The sequence below is a fragment of the Osmerus eperlanus genome, chromosome 24 (genome assembly GCF_963692335.1).
Source record: "Osmerus eperlanus chromosome 24, fOsmEpe2.1, whole genome shotgun sequence".
Classification (NCBI taxonomy): domain Eukaryota; kingdom Metazoa; phylum Chordata; class Actinopteri; order Osmeriformes; family Osmeridae; genus Osmerus; species Osmerus eperlanus.
The window spans coordinates 6,517,180-6,536,281 of record NC_085041.1 but is presented as its reverse complement, the minus strand read 5'-3'; the positions used below and the strand labels follow the sequence as shown (position 1 = coordinate 6,536,281).

Genomic DNA, 19,102 nt, shown 5'->3' with positions numbered 1-19,102 from the left:
TCGAGTTGTCCCAGGACTTAGTCCCCCACCATAGAGCCTCAAACTTGGCCTCTGTTGAACACCACTACCGACCTCATGTGATGATGTGTCAGTAGGAGTCGAGCATTTCCTGGAACTAAGCCCGTCGGGTTAGTTCCAGAAATCATCTGCTTGGCTTTGCTGCTGCGTCTAATGCTGACGGCCTGGCTACAGCCCCGCCGTTCTTTAGAACGCCGTCCTACTTTCAGAACCTTTTCAGTCTCTTCTGCTCTCACGACACGGGGAACACGGAGACCCGAGGTTTTAGAGACGACGGCTCGAGAGCACGGCTCGACCTCATTGGGTCCATGTTAACTGATGCGATCGCATCCAAACTGCTTTCAAAAAAGAGGGAGTGCCATTTCATCGTTTCTGAGGTTGTTCATGTTGTACGCGCGCCTCGGAAGTTTGGTCACAAATCAAACAATCGAGGCAAAATGTAAATAATTGCTGCATGTTTGCTGCCTTAAAAGCCTAAACCATTTACTAGTAGTCTCTGGCTAAGACATGCACACACACACTAGTTAGAATGAAATACAGATATGCATGCCCAATCCCCTCGTTTTAAGGCGGCAGATAAACTGTTCAAGTCCACCTCAGTCAGTTTGATAACAACACGCCTCTAACAACCTTTGATTGGAGCGAGGGTGTGTCAGAGGTACCACTTCACCTTAAACCAGAGGCATTGTACGTTTCACCTTAAGGTTAACTGTTTGAACGGTCAGGATTAACATACTGTTCCTGGGTATTCCACCACCCCCCCCCCTCCTGCAGCCTATCACAGCAAGTGCGTGGATCCCTGGCTGACTAAAACCAAGAAGACGTGTCCCGTGTGCAAGCAGAAGGTGGTGCCCTCCCAGGGCGACTCGGACTCCGAGTCGGAGGGGGGGGAGAGCGGCCCGGAGGAGAACGAGGAGGTGTCGGAGAGCACCCCGCTGCTGCGCTCCCTGGCGTCCACCAGCGCCCACTCCTTCGGCACCATGTCCGGCGCGTCGCGCTCCGACCCCGAGCAGGAGTCCTCCGAGTACGAGGACGAGCTGGACACCAGCGACGACAGCGAGGAGGAGGTCACCGTGGAGACGGTGGTGGTGCAGCTGCAGCAGCCGTCGCGCTCGGAGGGCCACGGCCCGCCCCGCGTCTGACCCCGATTGGATAGTCTTGATTGTCACATCGCAAGGCCCCGCCTTCCCTCACCTACAGAACCCACCGGATTCAAAGCAACGGAAACTCACATTGAGGGCGTCCTATACGGATTTGTGTTTCATTTTTACATCACTGCTTAGTATTTAGTCTCCCCCCCCCCCTTCCCCTCACCCTCACGTTAGAATGAAAATTATATGAATTCTCGTTTTTTTTTTTACCTGATTGCTGGGGGCCTGGCTATACCCTGAAAAATCTAGATGGGATTGTGAGTCATTGTATGTTTTGGGGCTATGTGGTGCATATGATACAGAACTGTTGCGTGTGCACTCTGCTTTGGGCTCTGGTTGGTCAGTTTAGGGATGGATTACAGCAGGTTTACTGTTGTTCAACCTTAGTCACTGTGCAGCAACTCTGGGTCCTGTGCCTGAGAGCATGTTTGACACACAACCGAGTGAAAGCATTATTGTATATAAAATGTATAGAACACCATACATAACATCTTTATCTTTGATTAATTTGTAGCCTGCATTATCTGTATGCCTCTGTATCAGAAGGTGGGGAAGCGAATGAATTAAACTTCTAATGTAAATACTCTTTGCTGCATAGAGATCCTAATCAAATGACTATGCAGCATGTTTTTTTTTTTGTCGTTTTTGTTTTGTAAAATTTGAACTGACATTTTCTTTGTGAATATACGGCTAGAGAAGACCACAAGACTTGCCAATTTGTTTCTAGCCAGCGATCAGTCACTTGTACCGCTGTGTGAGTTTGCAGTGACTGGTCAGTATCATTGATATTCACAAGTGGCCAAACCGGTTAGGCAGTTGAGTTTTTCCAGCGGAGAAAAGGTGTACGTTGTGTATTCATGCCATCGTAGGCATCAACTCAGAAGTCATGTGGAACAGAAGAGATGTAGGCAGCAGTTTTCTATTCTAATACATTTAACTACAGGTTGTTGTCGAATAGCCCATGTTGAGCCTTCATTTGGCTCCTCGCAGGCAATTATAACCCCCTCCATGAGATTGGTTTGAAGGTGGTTGATTTTTGGTCCTCTGCATATATTTAAATACTGTAGCTAGTCAGTTCTACAAGTGGAAGTTTTTTGTTTCTAACATGGCTTGAACTGTTCCATGTTATGTCCTGTTGCCTTTCTTTCGAGTTGTTGTCCAGTTGTTAACGTCTTCAATACCCATGTCTATTCAATCCAATTTCACTTCAATAAAGAAAAACCTACTTTTGTCGAGAGTAAGTCAATCACTTTATCCACAATGCAGCATTTGACATTCATAGATCAAGGTATAGATTGTGACATGGTCATGGGGTTTTCACTCCACATTATTCTACCTAGAAGAAAACCAGACATCTCCCTTTTCCATTTTGACAGTCTTAAAGGCCAATTCAGTTGGATGATTCCACCTCAGTCCACTGTAGCAGCAGTCTCCATGCCGACTCCAACTCCCCTTTACAATAAAACCAACAGAGTAGACAAAAGAAGCACGTAACAGGACTGATCTGGTTGGAATAAATTTATTTGATCTGTCTGTAAACAAGGTGATAAAATCAATGTATGGCATTTCTTGGTTTATGCATATGAAATCAGATGTGTTAGAGACCATATCCCAGATGTAAGAAAAGAGGTGTGGGGAAAGAAATGAACAGAAAAATCAGCAAACAGGATTTTAATCAGTACACACATCCCACAAGGCCTGAACATTGGAGCTGATGCTAAAACATCCCTAGAAAGTGCCCATGAAATGACTCCTTTTGGGGCAGCAGGTAAAATCCATCTCACAATAGCAACAGATTTCGCTCCACATTATGGCACAGGATACACAGGTTTTGTATATTACGTTTCCACAAGACAACCAGTGTTCTTATTCCAACCAATCCCATCTCCCGTTACAATTTAGTGTCATTTCTACGTAATCTTTTGAAGTTCTTTTCAATTGGACATTACATTTAGTACCAAGCTTGAACAGACAGTTTGATAACCACATCTTAGGTGATGACTAGAGAGAAAGGCAATTTATTCCACAGTTTTGTTTCTTTACACAGCATGGGTTTACAAAATGCAGTAATTCATTTCTTTAAAAAAAAAAAAAAAAAAAAGAGACCTTCAACGACAATCCCTCCACTCTCCTGCCCCACAGCTGTTTTACTGTTGTAGTGTGGTTTATGTTAGTGTAGTTTTGCAGAAACGTGAGTCTAGCAGTCACTTTTCCAATGATTTAGAGCAATTGTATATATACCCAAACTGTGACTAAAATTGGTCCTATGAAAAAAAGAAATCTAACTGGACACACTCCAGGTGGTTATGCTGGGATATCTACTGTCCAAAATGGCAGCCTTAAAAAAAAAAAACTTACAATATATTACAGGAGCTGGCAAACAATAGTTTAAGTGCCTGAGCCATTGTAACGATGGAATGTCCATGGGGTTCATGTAGTCAGGGAGATCATGAGGGCTAGGGAGGAGCTTCTACCTGCATCATCTCAACCGGCTGGGCTTCTTTTGCCATTCGACTCAAATCAATACCCAAAACTGATAGCATGTCAGGACTGCATCCAAGCACAACCCCCCCCACCCTCAAATCATTCAGTACAGAGTAGTGAGGTTGAGAGCAGAAGGGGGGGGGGGGGCGGGGGGGACCAGGGTGTAGTGGTTGGTTAATGGAGGAGAGTTGTGTCTCCTGTGTAGTGATGGAGTGTCAATTACTATGGACGAACAGGATGGGGGGGGGGGGGGGGGGGGTCGGGGTACGGTACAGACATTTGGCAGGAGTTACTAGGGAGCAGGGGAGGGGATAGGGCGGGGAGAACAACAGTGGACTTAAAAGATATGCATGCCGTTTCCCCTCCCAGACATGCTCTAGAAAAAGGAAGACAATATGAGCTTGGTTTACCGCTCAAGTGCTTCAAAAAGGCATCGGCCGTTCAGGGAGGGGGGGGGACACTGAACTACCTGGCACCACCACACAAAATCTCAGTTCTTCATAACAAAAATTGGTTTCCTTAACTTGGTTTAGAGTTTTTGCACTGAGTGTTTGGCCTGCATGGTGCAGGTGTTCCGTAAGTACAGATTTTGTCAATGTCCTGTTAACAACATGCTCATCTTTAACTATGGTGCAATAGTAGTGCTAGAATGGGATAGGAGTAGTGTGAATGCATACAGATGACCGAGAAAGAGGAAAAAATAAAAATAAACAGCAGAATGCAAAATGGGGGACAAAATCGGATGGGGGGGAGGGGGAGGGAAGAAAAAATAAAATAAAGAAGCAACTACCAACTATAAAAGTGGAAGTACTGTGAAACGCAACAGGGTGGTAAGGGTGATTCTGCTAGGTGGCTAGCAGAGGTTGACTTAGTATCCAGACTTCCTCAGGTACTCAGTCATTAGAAACGCTTTCTTGTTGAGTTGCCCTCCATGGACACCATCCTTTCCCATGATTAAAACCAATGCTGGAGTACACACACAAGAACACAAACAAAAAAACAGAAATGAACAGACATGGTGGTAGGGCTGAAAAAGTATGTATTTCTCATGTTTTTGTGTTTTTTTAACTCCCCCCTCCGCTAAACATGAGGGCTACGTTGTTGAAGTCAGGGGCCTACAACCCATGGAACCCTGTACCGCTAGTAAATAGTAACGCTTCAAGGATTTTTTTTCTCAATGGGACAGCTTGAAAGGGAAAATCTTTTGACAGCAATTTTGTTTTTAAAGTTTTATATTTTTTGTGTTTTTTCCTTTTTAATGTTTTTTTTTCTTTTTTCCTCGCCTCCCTCAACTACACCACACCGGCTAAGTCAAGACTAAACTAGAACCCTGAATCCCTTAAGTATTTTGCCATTGAGTATGCCTTCTTATTCAATCCGCCTCCATGGACCCCTTCTTTGCCCATTACAAGAACCAAGACTGAAAGAAAAGAGAGAGAAGGGAAATTTAGAGAAATCGTGAAGTTAGGAGATCATTTTAGAAAAAAGGTTAAGCGTAATTACAAAAAAACAAGCAAGTCGACAGGACAGATTAGTATGAAGGAAGACAGACAGCACATTAAGAGGCCTGAATATGGACTAGACGTAAGCATTCATTTTCTTATCAAAAGCGGTTTGTCTTGGGACAGGGGGATAAACATGCAAGGCTGTCTTTATAGTGATAATAAAAAAGAGATTAAGATTCCAATAGGGCTGTATAAATCTAAACCAAAGGACAAATATCAACAAATCTCATCATCATAGTCTATCCTGCGTTCCTGAACAAGGACGTGTTTACACCTCCTGATAAATATTAAACAATCACTGCTGCATTCGCCTCATTCTCAAACTATGACGTCCAGCCCTGCATTGATCAGCCAATAACTTTACCGTACACGATGCTGGGGGGTAACAAAGGCCCACTTCTGTATGTCTACATACATGTATACAACATTCCAGGAGCGGGGAGGAATAGGAAAGTGAATGCTTCTCACTACCGCCAAACACTACAGCAGCAAACTACACATGCAGATACAGCATGCGTGTGGGTACCTCTCCTCAATACATACGAAATAGTCCAAATGTAAACCCAAGTCAAAGACGTCTAAGAGCCCTAATTTGAGAAAGAATGTCACCTTACAATGTGCAGGGGTGTACACAGGAGTTGAGGTGTGAGGGTGGGGGGGGAGAGAGAGAGAGTGTGCATTACGTTAGGAAGGAGAAAGGAATATGCATGCAACCGAGGTGGGTGGGGGGCGGGGGGGTCCATTACTGGAAAGAGCAGAAGTGATATCAGTAGAGAGAGAAGAACCCTGGGTGTCCTGTGACAGTCTCTCCCACCTGTAGGAGGGGCAGCCAGGGACTCGGAGTCTGGGGGAGGGGGGGTGTGAGAGACGAGGATCATACAGGCAAGATGAACGTTGGCACAACTCACAGGCAACTCGTTACTCGGACGGATTTCCTTCGATTGGCCGCTCGGGTGAGAGTTTGGATAATTGGTTTGAGTGGAGAATTTAGTTGGGTAGCAGTTATTATTATTCCTTGTTCTTGTGATTACAGGGGTTGGGTTTGAAGTCGCTAGTACAGCTGAAGTTAAATGAAAAGAAACTAATTTCTCTCCTTGAACATGGCAGATCTGAATCTTGTTTTGTTGTTGTTGTTGTTGTCATTTTCATCCCTGACAGTGATTAATAATCTTTCCCCAGTTCTTTTTTTCAAGTTCAAGTTTCTATAGTTAATAACATACATTTGATCTAATTGTAAAGGAATGATGTCTTCTTTAAAATAGCATATATTGCAATAGGATATATTGAGGAAAGGTGAATATCAAATATCGTGCATGCACACTACTATAATGCAAAGCGAAACTAATCTATGCGCTACGTGTTTGTGCAACGAGGGGGAGACAGGATGTTACCTTTGCCGGCTTTGCCTACGGAAATGTTGTATGTTGGCTCTCCTCCTTGACTCTTTGTCCTGATGTCCATTGTCCAGTCGCCATCGACATGGAGGCTGTCTCTGATGACGGAGCACTTCTTTTGGCCTAGGGTCAGCCCTCCGGTGAAAAATCCCTCCCGGTCCTTTCCTATTAAGATGTCAATCTCCTCAATCTGGGGAAGAGGCAGAGAGAGACTTGTTATGGATGGACAACAGGGAAGTATTCAGCGGAACCTGAGAGAGGGCAAGAGTTCACCGGTGATCAATGCTGTGGGCAGAGTCTGTGGTGTAACATATCGGATTACATTTAATTTCACCAAACAGTAACTAGACGACCAACTTCTGTCACAGAGAGTTGATGTTCAGGTGAATTATTTGCCAGTCAAATGTAGCGTGTCGCTTTCACATTCTCACACCCATAGCCTTCACATGAGCCACTGGAAGGAACCAGCGACCACCAGTCTATGCTTATTCAGATTGAGGTCAAAGACAAATTCAAGCTTTGGTCATTTCCTTAAGGAAACCAATGACCGGTTTACTCAGATTCAACAAACAGGCCTGAGAACAGAAAGGCGTCGCCAGTATACATAAAAGTAGTCATAACTTTAGACTTGAGTTCCACCAATGAATTTTTGTTGGTTGTTAAACATTGGTCAGTGATTGCTAAAATAAACTTATGGCAAATAACGTAAAATTGACTGACATTATCGATATCCTAATGCTGTGTGTTGTGTTGCATTCCATAACCATGCCAACCCGTTTTCCAGAACTAACTCAAACTAAAGCATGCCTGCTTCTAAATAGCCATATCTAGTCTAGAACATCATAGATAGAACATCCAGGTAACCAAGAGCCAACCTTAGATTGTGACTTCCAAACCGTTTAAGACCTGGTAAAACTACCTGGTTACCCAGACATGATAGAATAAATTATTAATTGAAGGCCTAACCAGATTAGAAAGGCAATGGAACCAAAGAGTGTCTTGTTCAAGTCCCAGTTTTTGGCTCCCAATATCTAAACTGAGTGATCAAGACTCCATCTCTCATTGAAAAATTGTGTGCCAGATGTTAAATCCCAACCAGAGCCAATGGTCCAGTGTGCATCCATGTTGACTGCATTCAATTATTAGGGATGTGACTGGTTCTGACATTTAAATTAAATATACTCATCCTAGTTAGACTCGATGATGGCCTAAATGATAAGTTTCTACATGGTGGTTCCACATCTAATGTCAATGTCCTACTGGGAAAAACGGCAGACCACAGCTGGTTATCCAGCTCCACTTCTACTGACAAGAAGTTGTCTAAACGTACACCAGCCTACAGAAAACCTGGAAACAAGCATGTATGGTTATACTGACATGAAACATTTGACTACTTTGAATTTCTTGTTTATTTGTAGTCTCTTGTTTTTGCGATTCTGATAGCTATAGTATCGAAACGTTTAGCTGTGTTTTAAAAAGCACACATTTCAAATGGAACGATGGGTAGAACTTGTGCAACTCAGTGTTGGACATGCCCGTTGGTTTAGCATTATATCGGAGAATACTTAAATAGAAAATGTGCAAGGAATTCTAGATAAAACAAATTCTGTAGACTGACATGAGACGTCCGACACAAACGGCGGAAAAATGGGAAATCGCAGAAAGGGAATGTGTGGTTCCTGAACCGGTTAAAATTTGTGGCATTTCTTCATATCAGAATGAATACATTTTCATAAGTAGCGTTCACCGTCAACACTGCATTGACAAATGCCACATGTGGCGAATGGGCAAGGACGGGTGATTTCATTTTGAGAATCAAATCAAAGCACATTAGAGAAGTCCTGCTAATGTTGTTAGACACCCCCCTCGTGTCAGCCTGTAGAATCCAGAAAGGCCGAGAAGCCTTCATCTCCCGAGATTATACTTTTGACGTTAGCTAGTCTAGCGCATTCATTAGATTAGGCCAGCAAATGACTCGTCATTTACTGAGATGGTGTGTCACATTAGTATTACATGGACAAGTGCTATAATAGTTAGCCTAGCACATAGCCGATCAACTGCCAGTATATAACTTGCTTGTTGGTTAGCATGTAACTAGATTTGGGTCTGATCATTCTACTTCCTTGTACGGCAACCATATGATATAGCTAGCTAGCTTTATCAAAACTAGACTTTGCACAAAGAGCTGACGCTAGACGACTGAACAGCTGATTTTCATGCTTGCTAGCTGGCTAACAAAATGGAGGATCCAGGAATCGCCAGAACCGGCGCTTCGAACAGTGTGTACATTGCTTAACCGGCAGTGTAAATGTAAGCGGTTTCTATTGTGCTGCTAAAAGTCGACTACCACTGTGGCATACGTGCGGGAAAAAGTGCATAAAGATTGAATCCGTGAAACATTAAGAGAAACTGGGAGTGGATGCGCCATCTTGGGAATAGGGGTGGCATCGAGGGCCTGATTCACAGATGCCACTACGAATACCGCGGACTGTACAAAGCCTCGTCTGAATGTCACATACCGCTACATGCGGCGTAAATGAGCCTGCTTCTTGGCGTAGCTGATTTTCGAATGGATGGCCGGCCCTGATTTTATGATTTTGGCTACCAACTCCCCTTAAACCAAAGCCCGCATTGCCAGTTAGGTTACATATGCAGCTATTGGTAGGTCTCTGGACACTGACAGATACGGTGACCAAAGAACTTACATTTCTAAACGGGTGTTCCAATGCTTCAGATATGCTTCAGTTAGCGAGATATTGCATGAAGCAGCTCGCGCCGCTAGCTTTCGCCGCTAGCATTAGCTTTGCTATGCATGCTATTATGTAGCCAACACCAGCAAACAATGTCTCAAAAAAAAATCTGTGATAAAAAAGATTTGGAAAAAAATACTATACCGCATCTATACCCCATTGCTATATGTGTCAAGGGCTGTTTCGTCGACATTCACTAATGGAATAACTAACTACTGTCTGCAAACACTGGACCTCTAGCCATGTGTGCCAAGCACAGGGCTCGCCTCAATCCATTCAATCTCCCCTGTGCAGTGGCTTTTCTGTTCAACAAGGCCTGATTCTAATAGGAGCATCACATACGGGGCTCCCAAATCCAAACCATTTCTTCAGACAAATAGAAGCAATGTAATTAAATTGAGACTCACCGACATGTTGCCAAAAGTACCATCGGCAACCGATGCCCAGACGTATTTGGCGTCCGTGTACCCAACAATGGCGGAGTCCTGGCAGCTGCCATCGGCCATCAGGTTATCCACGTAGCTTTGCCAGGACATTTTTGCGTATTAGTTCAAATGTTGAAATGTATGATTAAAATTTGTCACAGGTACTCTCGATAAGCACTGAGGTTTGTTCAAGTTATATTTTTGGCGATTCGGAAGTGTCCAACGATTCCCCAGCTCCGGCACGTCCCCGCTTTCTTCTGGGTATGGGCAGCGAACGAAGAGAAGCCACTGCAATCGGGAAGCTCTTGGGTGTAGTCCTTATTAAATCACTCCGCGCAGTCGTTGTTAGGTTTAGCGTCGTAGCAAAACATTACTGTGGCGGAAGAATAAACTGAAACTACAGATGTAAAGAATAATCTGGATCGTGTCTTTTAGCTAATTTGATCATGCTAATATTTTATAACGATATAGGCTGTTAACTACATTTGGTTTGGATATGCGATTCAAATCACTGCGAATCGTTGGTTTACAGATTCTTTGTTCGCCGTAGACTGAGGGTATCCTTTCTATTCCCGCCACTGTATAAAATCGAGCGTTTACATTATCACTCATAGGAACTATTCATTTGTTGATATCACTAGATTGACTCAGATAGTAGTTTGACAGACAAAACTGATTGCACAGACGAGCATCTGAGATGTAACTGCACGTTTTTGTAACCCTGAAATATATCCAACACAATAGTACAGCCGTCATTACACAGAAACCCACAATTTAGCCTGGATCATATCTTTACATTCACAATAGTAGCCTATTGTGAATATTGCGTAAGTGAATCAGATAATCAATGACCACTCTTACATCTTAGAATGAAGGGAAGGGAAATAAAAACATATTGACTCTCAAATGTTTTAATTAACTGTCATTCCATCACGTAATTTTTTATGGATTGCAATTTCAAGTATTTATGCTATCAATGTGATTCCTTCATTCAAGTGACAGGCCAATTTCTTAGAAGAGACTTTGGTCTACAGGTGGAGTAAAATGGTCAATCCCACAGTTTGCCTCCTTAAAATGTGGGGATTCTTCTGCCTCTAACACATAGGCTACTCTTTTGTCTGAGGAAATGTCCCGAGTTTTCGCTGAACCATAAAAAATCTAATGCAGTTCTGGTCCTGGATCTCCCCAAACCACTTGAGACATGAATGGCACGTGTAGAATGCGTCCCACTTTTATCCTAGCCTAACTAATTTTAACAATGCGTACCTAATTCAAAATATAGCATGAGTAGTGCTTTATTTTTGATCGTTTCTATCCATCTGTCGTCATTGTAAAAAATGACTGAAATTCACATAGAATCATCCTGTCTATATTGCATATTTTTCAGACTGAGCTGAAAAATTCTTTCTCTCTATGAATCTCACCTTTCGACCTTTAATTCCTATCTGAAAAGCCATCCGCATTGGTAAAGGAAATGAGCTGGACAGGAAGTTTGATAATCTCATGACCACACCCAAATGCACCCATGTGTGCAAGTCTTCAAATTTGAACAACTCACTAACTGCTAAATTAGCAACACTGTCACAAACAGAAGAAAAAAAATACCCCGTTAATGCTGGAAAAAAACTTGACAGAGTAAACTACAACTGGCCCTAATTGGTTATTTCTTATATAATTTCCCTCTGTCACAGGTCACCCTGCTCATTTTAATGACTTCTTTTACAGCCTTTAGGCTTCAGAAATGATGATGATCAATCACTAACGGTGTACACCCTTGTACATCCCCCTCACACAAAGTTGGACAGGCTTTACTCTGCAGTCAATATAGCACACATCTTGTACTGTGTCTTTGTATGTGAAATAGACTATGTGAAATGGGTACAATTGTCTTATTGTGTATGCTGGTGTCTGTTCTGACAAATTATAAGAACTGAATTGAGGTTGGACTGACTCCCAAAAACCCATCCTTGTCAAAAAAAAAGTGATCAAGAAGGATGGTTGTCCAATGTGGGCCTTGTTGATCAACTGGAGTTGTTTCCTCCTAGACTGGCATGAAAAAAAAGAAAGAGAGAGATTACTAGAAATTGTCCCTACTCCAAGACCACCTGCTGCTATTGCACAATACAGGGTCTGTCAAATCTGGGGCTAATTTTGTTAATCCCTATAATCTGGAAGGCCATTTGTAAGAATACAGGGGAAGAGGATCTCAATTACAAAACAAATTAGGTCCCCTATAATTTTTTGTTTGTCATTATTATTTTGGAGTGAGTGATTGGTATTTGTCAAGCCAGAAATAAAATAGTAGACTAAAATTACAAACATGATTTTCTTTGTTTGTAACTGTGTTTTAATTCATATCATACTTTTATGCATGTTAAATGTACTGTACAACATATAGGTAGGCCTGACAGGGAGTGAGCTAATGTGGTAGCAGGCTATGGCATTTTATTTCACGTTAAGTTGAACATAAGACAGTTTAAAATGTCTCTTATAGATATATATATATACCATATCTAGAGAGACAACTTTTCTTATCACTGTCATAAGGAGATAACTGGCCAAGAAATGTTTGCACAACCTATTCAGAGTTGGTTGTTTTTGACATTTTCTGTTTGTAAACAACAGTACTGAGCTACCCTGATATATCAGCAGTTATAAAAGACTTATCTAAACCTTTGACCTCTTATCTATTCTGAAATTGCCTGCGATAGTTTCACTCAACATAAATTATTTACCTCCAATGTCTTAGTCTCAGGAAGCAAGTTATCTTTACTATGGTTTTTATTGACCTTCCTTAATTTTCTTAATAGTCTTTTTCTTTAGAGGAGTCTGCCTGATTTTGAGAAAATTCTGTAAATAGATGCTTGGCATAGATCTGAAGAGTTATTATGGATATGATATTTCTACTAAAGGGAGGTTTATAGTTACTGTATGCTGCAGCTTTTGAATGTTGCGTCACTCCAAAGTTGACAGATATGAAGAGGGAGGGAAGTATGTGTCGGCCATTGTTATTTTTAACTTAAGGGTTCAGCATAGTGCATTAAAAATGTACCATCAGCATCTGGAGTCAGGTGGCTGAGCGGTGAGGGAGTCGGGTTCATATTGTTTAATTTGTTTGACTACATGCTCTTATATTTCTTTCCATTGGCACTTATTTGTTTTTCACAATATATGCTTCATGTTTTGGCTACCTGCAATGTTTTTGGGGCTATCTCGTTGTTTATGATCATTGACCTATGCACTTTTGTAAAGCTCTCTCTTGGAAGTCGCTTTGGATAAAAACATCTGCTAAATGAATAAATGTAATGTAAATGTATTTCAATACACATTAGATAATCACTTTTAATTTAATGTTCCCTCAACCTACAGACAATATGTATTTGTGGATATTTCAATAAAATCTATAAAAAGAAAAAAGAGAGTGAGAAACTGAAAATGAAATGCCCATTAAGCACTCGGTATCATGATTTGGTTGTCCACACCCCTCACATTAATCATAAAACACATGATGCTACAGATCAAGCTATCATTACTTTCCAAATGAGTCCAATCCATTTGAGTTACAGATCTCTCTTCTCAGATCTCAGAGAATAAGAATGTCCAGTCATCTTTAACCTTTTACCTTTGCCCCACATATGCCTTGTGGAATGGATCTACTCTCTCTCTCTCTCTCTCTCTCTCTCTCTCTCTCTCTCTCTCTCTCTCTCTCTCTCTCTCTCTCTCTCTCTCTCTCTCTCTCTCTCTCTCTCTCTCTCTCTCTCTCTCTCTCTCTCTCTGTCTTTCTTACTCTCTATCAATAACATATATACACACACACGCACACACACACAAACACACACACACACATTGCTCAAGGCAGTGGGGGGGACACTTGTGGCACAGTGGGGGATCTCTACCACAACATGTGTCCTTGCCTGGCAGGAGTAAGCCCAAGGCACACTGGAGGTGGGAAACTGAGAAAGAGCACCAATCCAGGCTCCATGACATCCGCCCATCTGCGTCCATTAACCAACCCACAGGACAGCTGCAGAAGCCTTGCAAAGTCAGCCCCCCTGCCAAACACTTATCCGCCTACCCAACACTCAGCTCATAGAATCCATGTTTCACAACTTAAACCTACAGAAACCCTACAAATAAAGTGACGTACCTAACGGATGTTTGCACTTTGCCAGCATCAACACAAACCACTAACTCCCAACCACTTATATTCTACATTCAGTATCAGCCACAGCCTGCAATAACATTAAATGAATATGGATACATGCTTCCTGTAGTTCCAATGCTAGGATAGTGTTGTTCTGACCAGTACAGCAAAGAGGACAGAGTCTAGTCTCGCTACATGGGAAGGACGGTACTATAATGTACACTTTGAGACAATGTTCCACTGTTCTAAGGAATGAATGGGTATGATTCATCTGGAAGCAGAGTTGGAGATTGATACATTTGCATGAGACGGGACAGTTCCATGATGGTCTAAAAAGAATGTGAGATAAGGGCCTTAAAGCCTCCATTTAGATTACCCGATCAAAGATCTTGTCTTTGAATTGATCTAAGACAATTAATTTGTGGAGGAGAATTCATATATTGGATTTCAGCACATCTGCACTATTATTTACTCCTGTGAACCTTGTTAACCAAATTGCCATATCAAGCAGTTTGACAATGATCATCATTTCACAAAGACTTCCAGTTCACAGACAATTTTCAACACAATGGTCGTAAAGCCTTTTGAGGTTGCCAGAAATTTTGTGCAAGGTTCTGATGTTGTTGTGTGATATATATATATATATCAGAGGCCTTACCCGCCACCTCAATACCTGATTCTATAGGTGTACTGGCCAGTTAAAACCAACACAAAGGCACCTGAGAAGCACTTAGCTGTTAGAAAAGCTATTCCAAGAAACCTCAGTTCCGAAATACAGAAATGAATATAAAATTCTGAAATGACACCAAAAGCAGAATATTCTTAAAATCTAACATTCAAATGAAATATATGAAGCAAATGTAACACGTCTCTCCCTGGTGCATAAACATTATGTGAGGAATGCATATGGCTAAATCTGGAAAACTGTTCAAAAGAGTGATATTTCTGGGGGGGAAATACTGCGTTTCTGGTAGTCCAGATCCTATACATTACTATTTTACACAGGTCTGGAGAATTTTCAGGGCGGAATATGGAAACTATGGGAATGTTGGTATGTAAATTGGATGTATATTAGTGTTAACCTTGTGAAAAACATGTTTAAAAATCTCTCCGATGAAGCATACATGACTATGAATAAATGGCGTCAGATTAATAATTGCATTCTCAACAAACCATAGATCTAAAGATGGGTTGTTTTTTCATCTTACATATATTCAATAAAAAGCTTTTTTTAACCAAAACATTCCAAATAACGTGTCAAAGATTTATGGCACTAGTTCCATAAACTGTCACACCCACCCACCAGTACAACTACAATTGACATGTGTGTTCATGTGAATCATATCTGATACATTGACTGCCTCAGAACCACCCAAGGTTGTTTCCCCAAAAGCCTCCAGTCATTTGCAATTCAAATAAATAATAAATAGTATCCAGTGCACTTCAGAGCACCTCCAACCTGCTTTACATCACTGCAGCAAAGGCCAGACAGCATACATCCAGCCTTGTCTAGGACAGAGGTAGGCACTTTGAGGTGTGAAGGGCAGGTGTTATTATCATACAGATAGTTCATTCCCTGGGACAAATGCTCAAGTGGGAGCCTACTTGAATGTGGTGATGACTATATGAACGTGTGACATGTATTTATGTTGAACCTTGACACAGTATGGGCCTTTGGATGTAAAAATGCAATAATCAACGTTCAAATAATAAATAAAGTAAGCGCAAATAGGCGCCACTGAAAGGTAGTTATATATTTATTTAACAACATAAGGGCAACAATTGCGTGCATGGGCTGGACACATGCAGAACACAAACAAGACTATTCTACAAACAGGACTATAAAGTTGTTAATGTTTTTTCTTGATTGGGGGCTAACATCAGGACGAGAGAGAGAGAGAGGCAGACAGAAGGCAAACCAAAAAGAAAGAGAAAGACAGATTAAGATTAAGACAGGGTCGATGTACAAAAATGCACTTGGGGTGGAAGCACTTCAAAGAGACCACAGTATAAATGGTAATGACAAGAGTCTAGATGGCCATATTTGGACAGTCGCCAGTTGCCACAGCACATGACTCTACTTAAAACAGAGTGATCAGACCCACTGCAGCTGCGGGCTGCAGGTGCTTTCCAAACTGCCAAGATGGAGTTGACGAATGGCGGCTCTGTATTTTACGAAGTGGACTACAGTTGGTTAAACAACCAAAAATCTTGTTGTTGATGTATACAGCTGGACAAGATTGAACTGTGCAACTGAACTGAAATCGAAGTGTACGAAGAGAACGGTCTCATTGTCAACGTGTTGCTGCTCACTGATGACACTTAGTGGCCACAGTGATGACTGAAAAACAGTTTCTGAAGAAAAAAGATTCCACAGTGTGATGAGCACATTGCCACATAGATGGTGCACAAGGACTGTTAGCCTCTTAAGGAGTTGGCAGGTCCACAGAAGTACAGATTGGATCAACCAACCAGTAAGATGCTGGCAGCCCAAATAAATGACTCATCAAAGGATTCCTCATGCAAATTATGAAGCAATAAAGCTTGTAGGGAAATAGACAGTTTGCAACAAGTTAATTCCAAGTTTTTTCATTGTAAACAAAATCGTTAATCAAGCCAATTATATGACTTATTTTTTGAGGTCCTTTTTCTTCTAACTTCTGTACCATGAGGTGTTTTTTTCCAAGAAACTAACCTGTTGAAACAGAATCCCTACAGTCTTTTTGTCCAGTCTCCCTTCAACAAACCAGATAGGTGGAAATGTAAAATCAGGTGAACAATTTTACTGTTACACTTACATTTCACATGTGGTTAAAAAAGGTTAGAAAACAGTTTAAGTTTTGGGAGACACACACAAGGTGTGAATCTTCATTCCAACCAGAGAACACCTATCTCAAAGCAGATAGAACGATGTGAGACTTGTTATGTCCCACTGACAGACCAGAGGGCAGTTTATATTGGATAGACATGTTCTACCATGTTCTACCATGTTCTACCATGTTCTACCATGTTCTACCATGTGTGAGCTACAGGAGACCCTTTGCTCATAATGCACCCGTGAGACACACTAACCCCCCAGGCCTGGCAATTGAGTCTCTTGGAATTTTCAATACAATGAGATGATAAGATTGATGCACACATCCTTGTTAAAACGAAGGATTGGAAAAGGGTTAATTGATAAGTCAAAGATGACATTTCGGTAGAGACCCTTGGATGCAAAATTATCTTTTAGATAATGCAATGGATTTGGCTCATTAAGATGAGAACACCACAATATGTGTCTATGAAGCAGTTTCCAATACATTTTCTGTTAAAACTAAGCCTATTAGTAATTGGATATTATTTGGCTACGTGTCTATCATTCAACCTTGTTCACCCAGCCAATACTATTAGGCAAGTAAAGTTATGGCCATAGGCATTATTAGTAATGATTGCAATTATAGGGTTAGGTCGTTCAAAACGTTATGTTCTTATTCTTATTATGTTCTTAAGTAAGTAAGAATCAAAAGGTTCTGAAGTTGTTGTCCCCTTGGGGTGTACATCGTGTGTTTGTGTGTGTTTGTGTGTGTGTGTGTGTGTATGTGTGTGTGTGTGTGTTTGTGTGTGTGTGTGTGTGTGTGTGTATGTGTATGTGTGTGTGTGTGTGTGTGTGTGTAAGATGGTAAGCAGTCAGCTGTTGGACACAGTCACTAGAGTACATCCAGTTTATCACGTGGGAATTATTCTTTTTTGCCTTCTCTGCATTTCCCTGCAGGTAAATACTTGTAGAGATTAATGAATAGGTCTTCACCGGAGAAAAGTCATGTATTCCACTGTTACAACCGCATTGATTGGCACAATACAAAATGTACATTTACAAACCAACAAAAAAACACAAATTAAAAACATGATGTTCTTGGGAACATGCTGGCATGCTCATACACACACAAACAAATGCACACACACTCACAAGCACATGTAAACAACTTTATGCTTACATTTTGAATAACTTGGTAAGTAAATGACCACATGTTGGGTATTTTGGTTAAAACAGCACATACATTTACTGTACTAAAGTAACTACTGTACTACTGTACTAATGTTTGTCAAATAGAGAAATCTTTGGAACATTTAACTACTTATAGCATACATTACAAGTTTTACATTTTTAGACAAAAGACAGGAATGCTGTCAATAGAGGTTAGCATTAATGTGAACACCATAATGTAATAATTCTATAATCACTGTCATAAAAGAAACAGGACTTATCATTTTGTTGACTGACAGAGGTCACAGTCATAAAGACAAATTAAAGGAAAGGTGTAATTATTTGCACTATTTATAAGTTCAACACAAACTAAAATTGCAAGTCTAAACTAAAATATAACTTCAGTATATCAACTGCCTGTTTATCTTGATATACTGTAGCTGTATCAAATTTTTTAACTTTAACACTTTGAAGTTGTATCAATCTGTTATCTGTTTATCTTAAATGCTAAACTGGAAATTGGAAGAAAAAAAAACAGACTAAAATTAATTTAGTCTAGTATCTACAAAGACTAGAAGCATATTATTTATATTTTAGACCTGCTAGGTTGACCTGGAATTATCTTTTATCATTTTGAGGGAAAGTGTTATTTTAGAAAGTGCAAAGTGATCTATGGTTAAACTATTTGTTTACTGAGCACTTTCGGCCTGCTTCACTTTACCTCAGGTCAGATGTCACACTGGTTCGACCAAAGAAGATGACTGCTGGCTAGGATCACTCTGCCAACATGGCTGGCCACACAACGCCTGTTTTGTTACCCCGGGCATATCTTAAGAAGGGGCCTGGACCAAACTGAGGTACACTGCAGTGCTCCCTGGCAGACGTTGCCATCAGACCAGTGAAAATAAATATGACCAGCTACACAAACAGAGTAGCCAAGTCTGAGAGAGCCCAGGCAAAAGTTTTACAAAAAATAAGGCTGTGCCTAACTAAAGAAACACCATGGTAGTAAGTCGTTGTTGAATTTTTTTTATTCTGGCTATCATGGAGTGCAAAGCCATATTAACAAAAATGTGCTCATAACAGTTCCAAAAGCTATGCAGTTTGGTACAGATCTATTGTTTACCCGGCATTTCTGTATCAAACATATACTATATATTGTATGTCTTTTGTTTTTGGCTGCACTGTTTAAAAACATGCATTTCTCTGTAAATACGGTCCTTTTCTGAATAAATCTGGTCTTGTAATAACAATTAGCAATGTA

General features: G+C 41.1%; 2 protein-coding genes across 3 annotated transcripts in view; one reads left to right on the top strand and one right to left on the bottom strand.

Moving 5' to 3' along the window:
* rnf13 (ring finger protein 13) overlaps window positions 1-2,399 on the top strand; it is a 29,712-nt gene extending 27,313 nt beyond the window's left edge. The window contains exon 10 of the mRNA XM_062450505.1: window positions 793-2,399. Within this exon, the coding sequence (XP_062306489.1) occupies window positions 793-1,160 (368 nt within the window). The 3' untranslated portion in view covers window positions 1,161-2,399. The remainder of the gene's footprint in view (window positions 1-792) is intronic.
* A 426-nt stretch (window positions 2,400-2,825) lies between these two features.
* Window positions 2,826-10,044, bottom strand: LOC134010885 (profilin-2-like). 2 transcript variants are annotated; one of them, XM_062450189.1, is made up of 3 exons: window positions 9,710-10,040; window positions 6,550-6,742; window positions 2,826-4,619 (listed from the first exon to the last, which is right to left on the bottom strand). In XM_062450189.1, exons 1-3 carry the CDS (start codon window positions 9,836-9,838, stop codon window positions 4,522-4,524), a joined length of 420 nt encoding a protein of 139 aa, XP_062306173.1. In that variant the 5' UTR covers window positions 9,839-10,040; the 3' UTR covers window positions 2,826-4,521. The 2 variants fall into 2 exon arrangements, with proteins under 2 accessions (XP_062306173.1, XP_062306174.1); XM_062450190.1 differs by lacking the exon at window positions 2,826-4,619 and adding an exon at window positions 4,626-5,073 and having other exon boundaries at window positions 9,710-10,044.
* Window positions 10,045-19,102: the final 9,058 nt, after the last annotated feature.

Bases quoted from the DNA above. Each gene is read 5' to 3' on its own strand.
- LOC134010885 (XM_062450190.1), bottom strand. From the start codon at position 9,838: ATGTCCTGGCAAAGCTACGTGGATAACCTGATGGCCGATGGCAGCTGC. The intron at 6,743-9,709 runs GTGAGTCTCAAT...CCTCTTCCCCAG, and splicing joins GTACTTTTGGCAACATGTCG to ATTGAGGAGATTGACATCTT. The intron at 5,074-6,549 runs GTAACATCCTGT...CTTTTCTTTCAG, and splicing joins CGTAGGCAAAGCCGGCAAAG to TCTTGGTTCTTGTAATGGGC.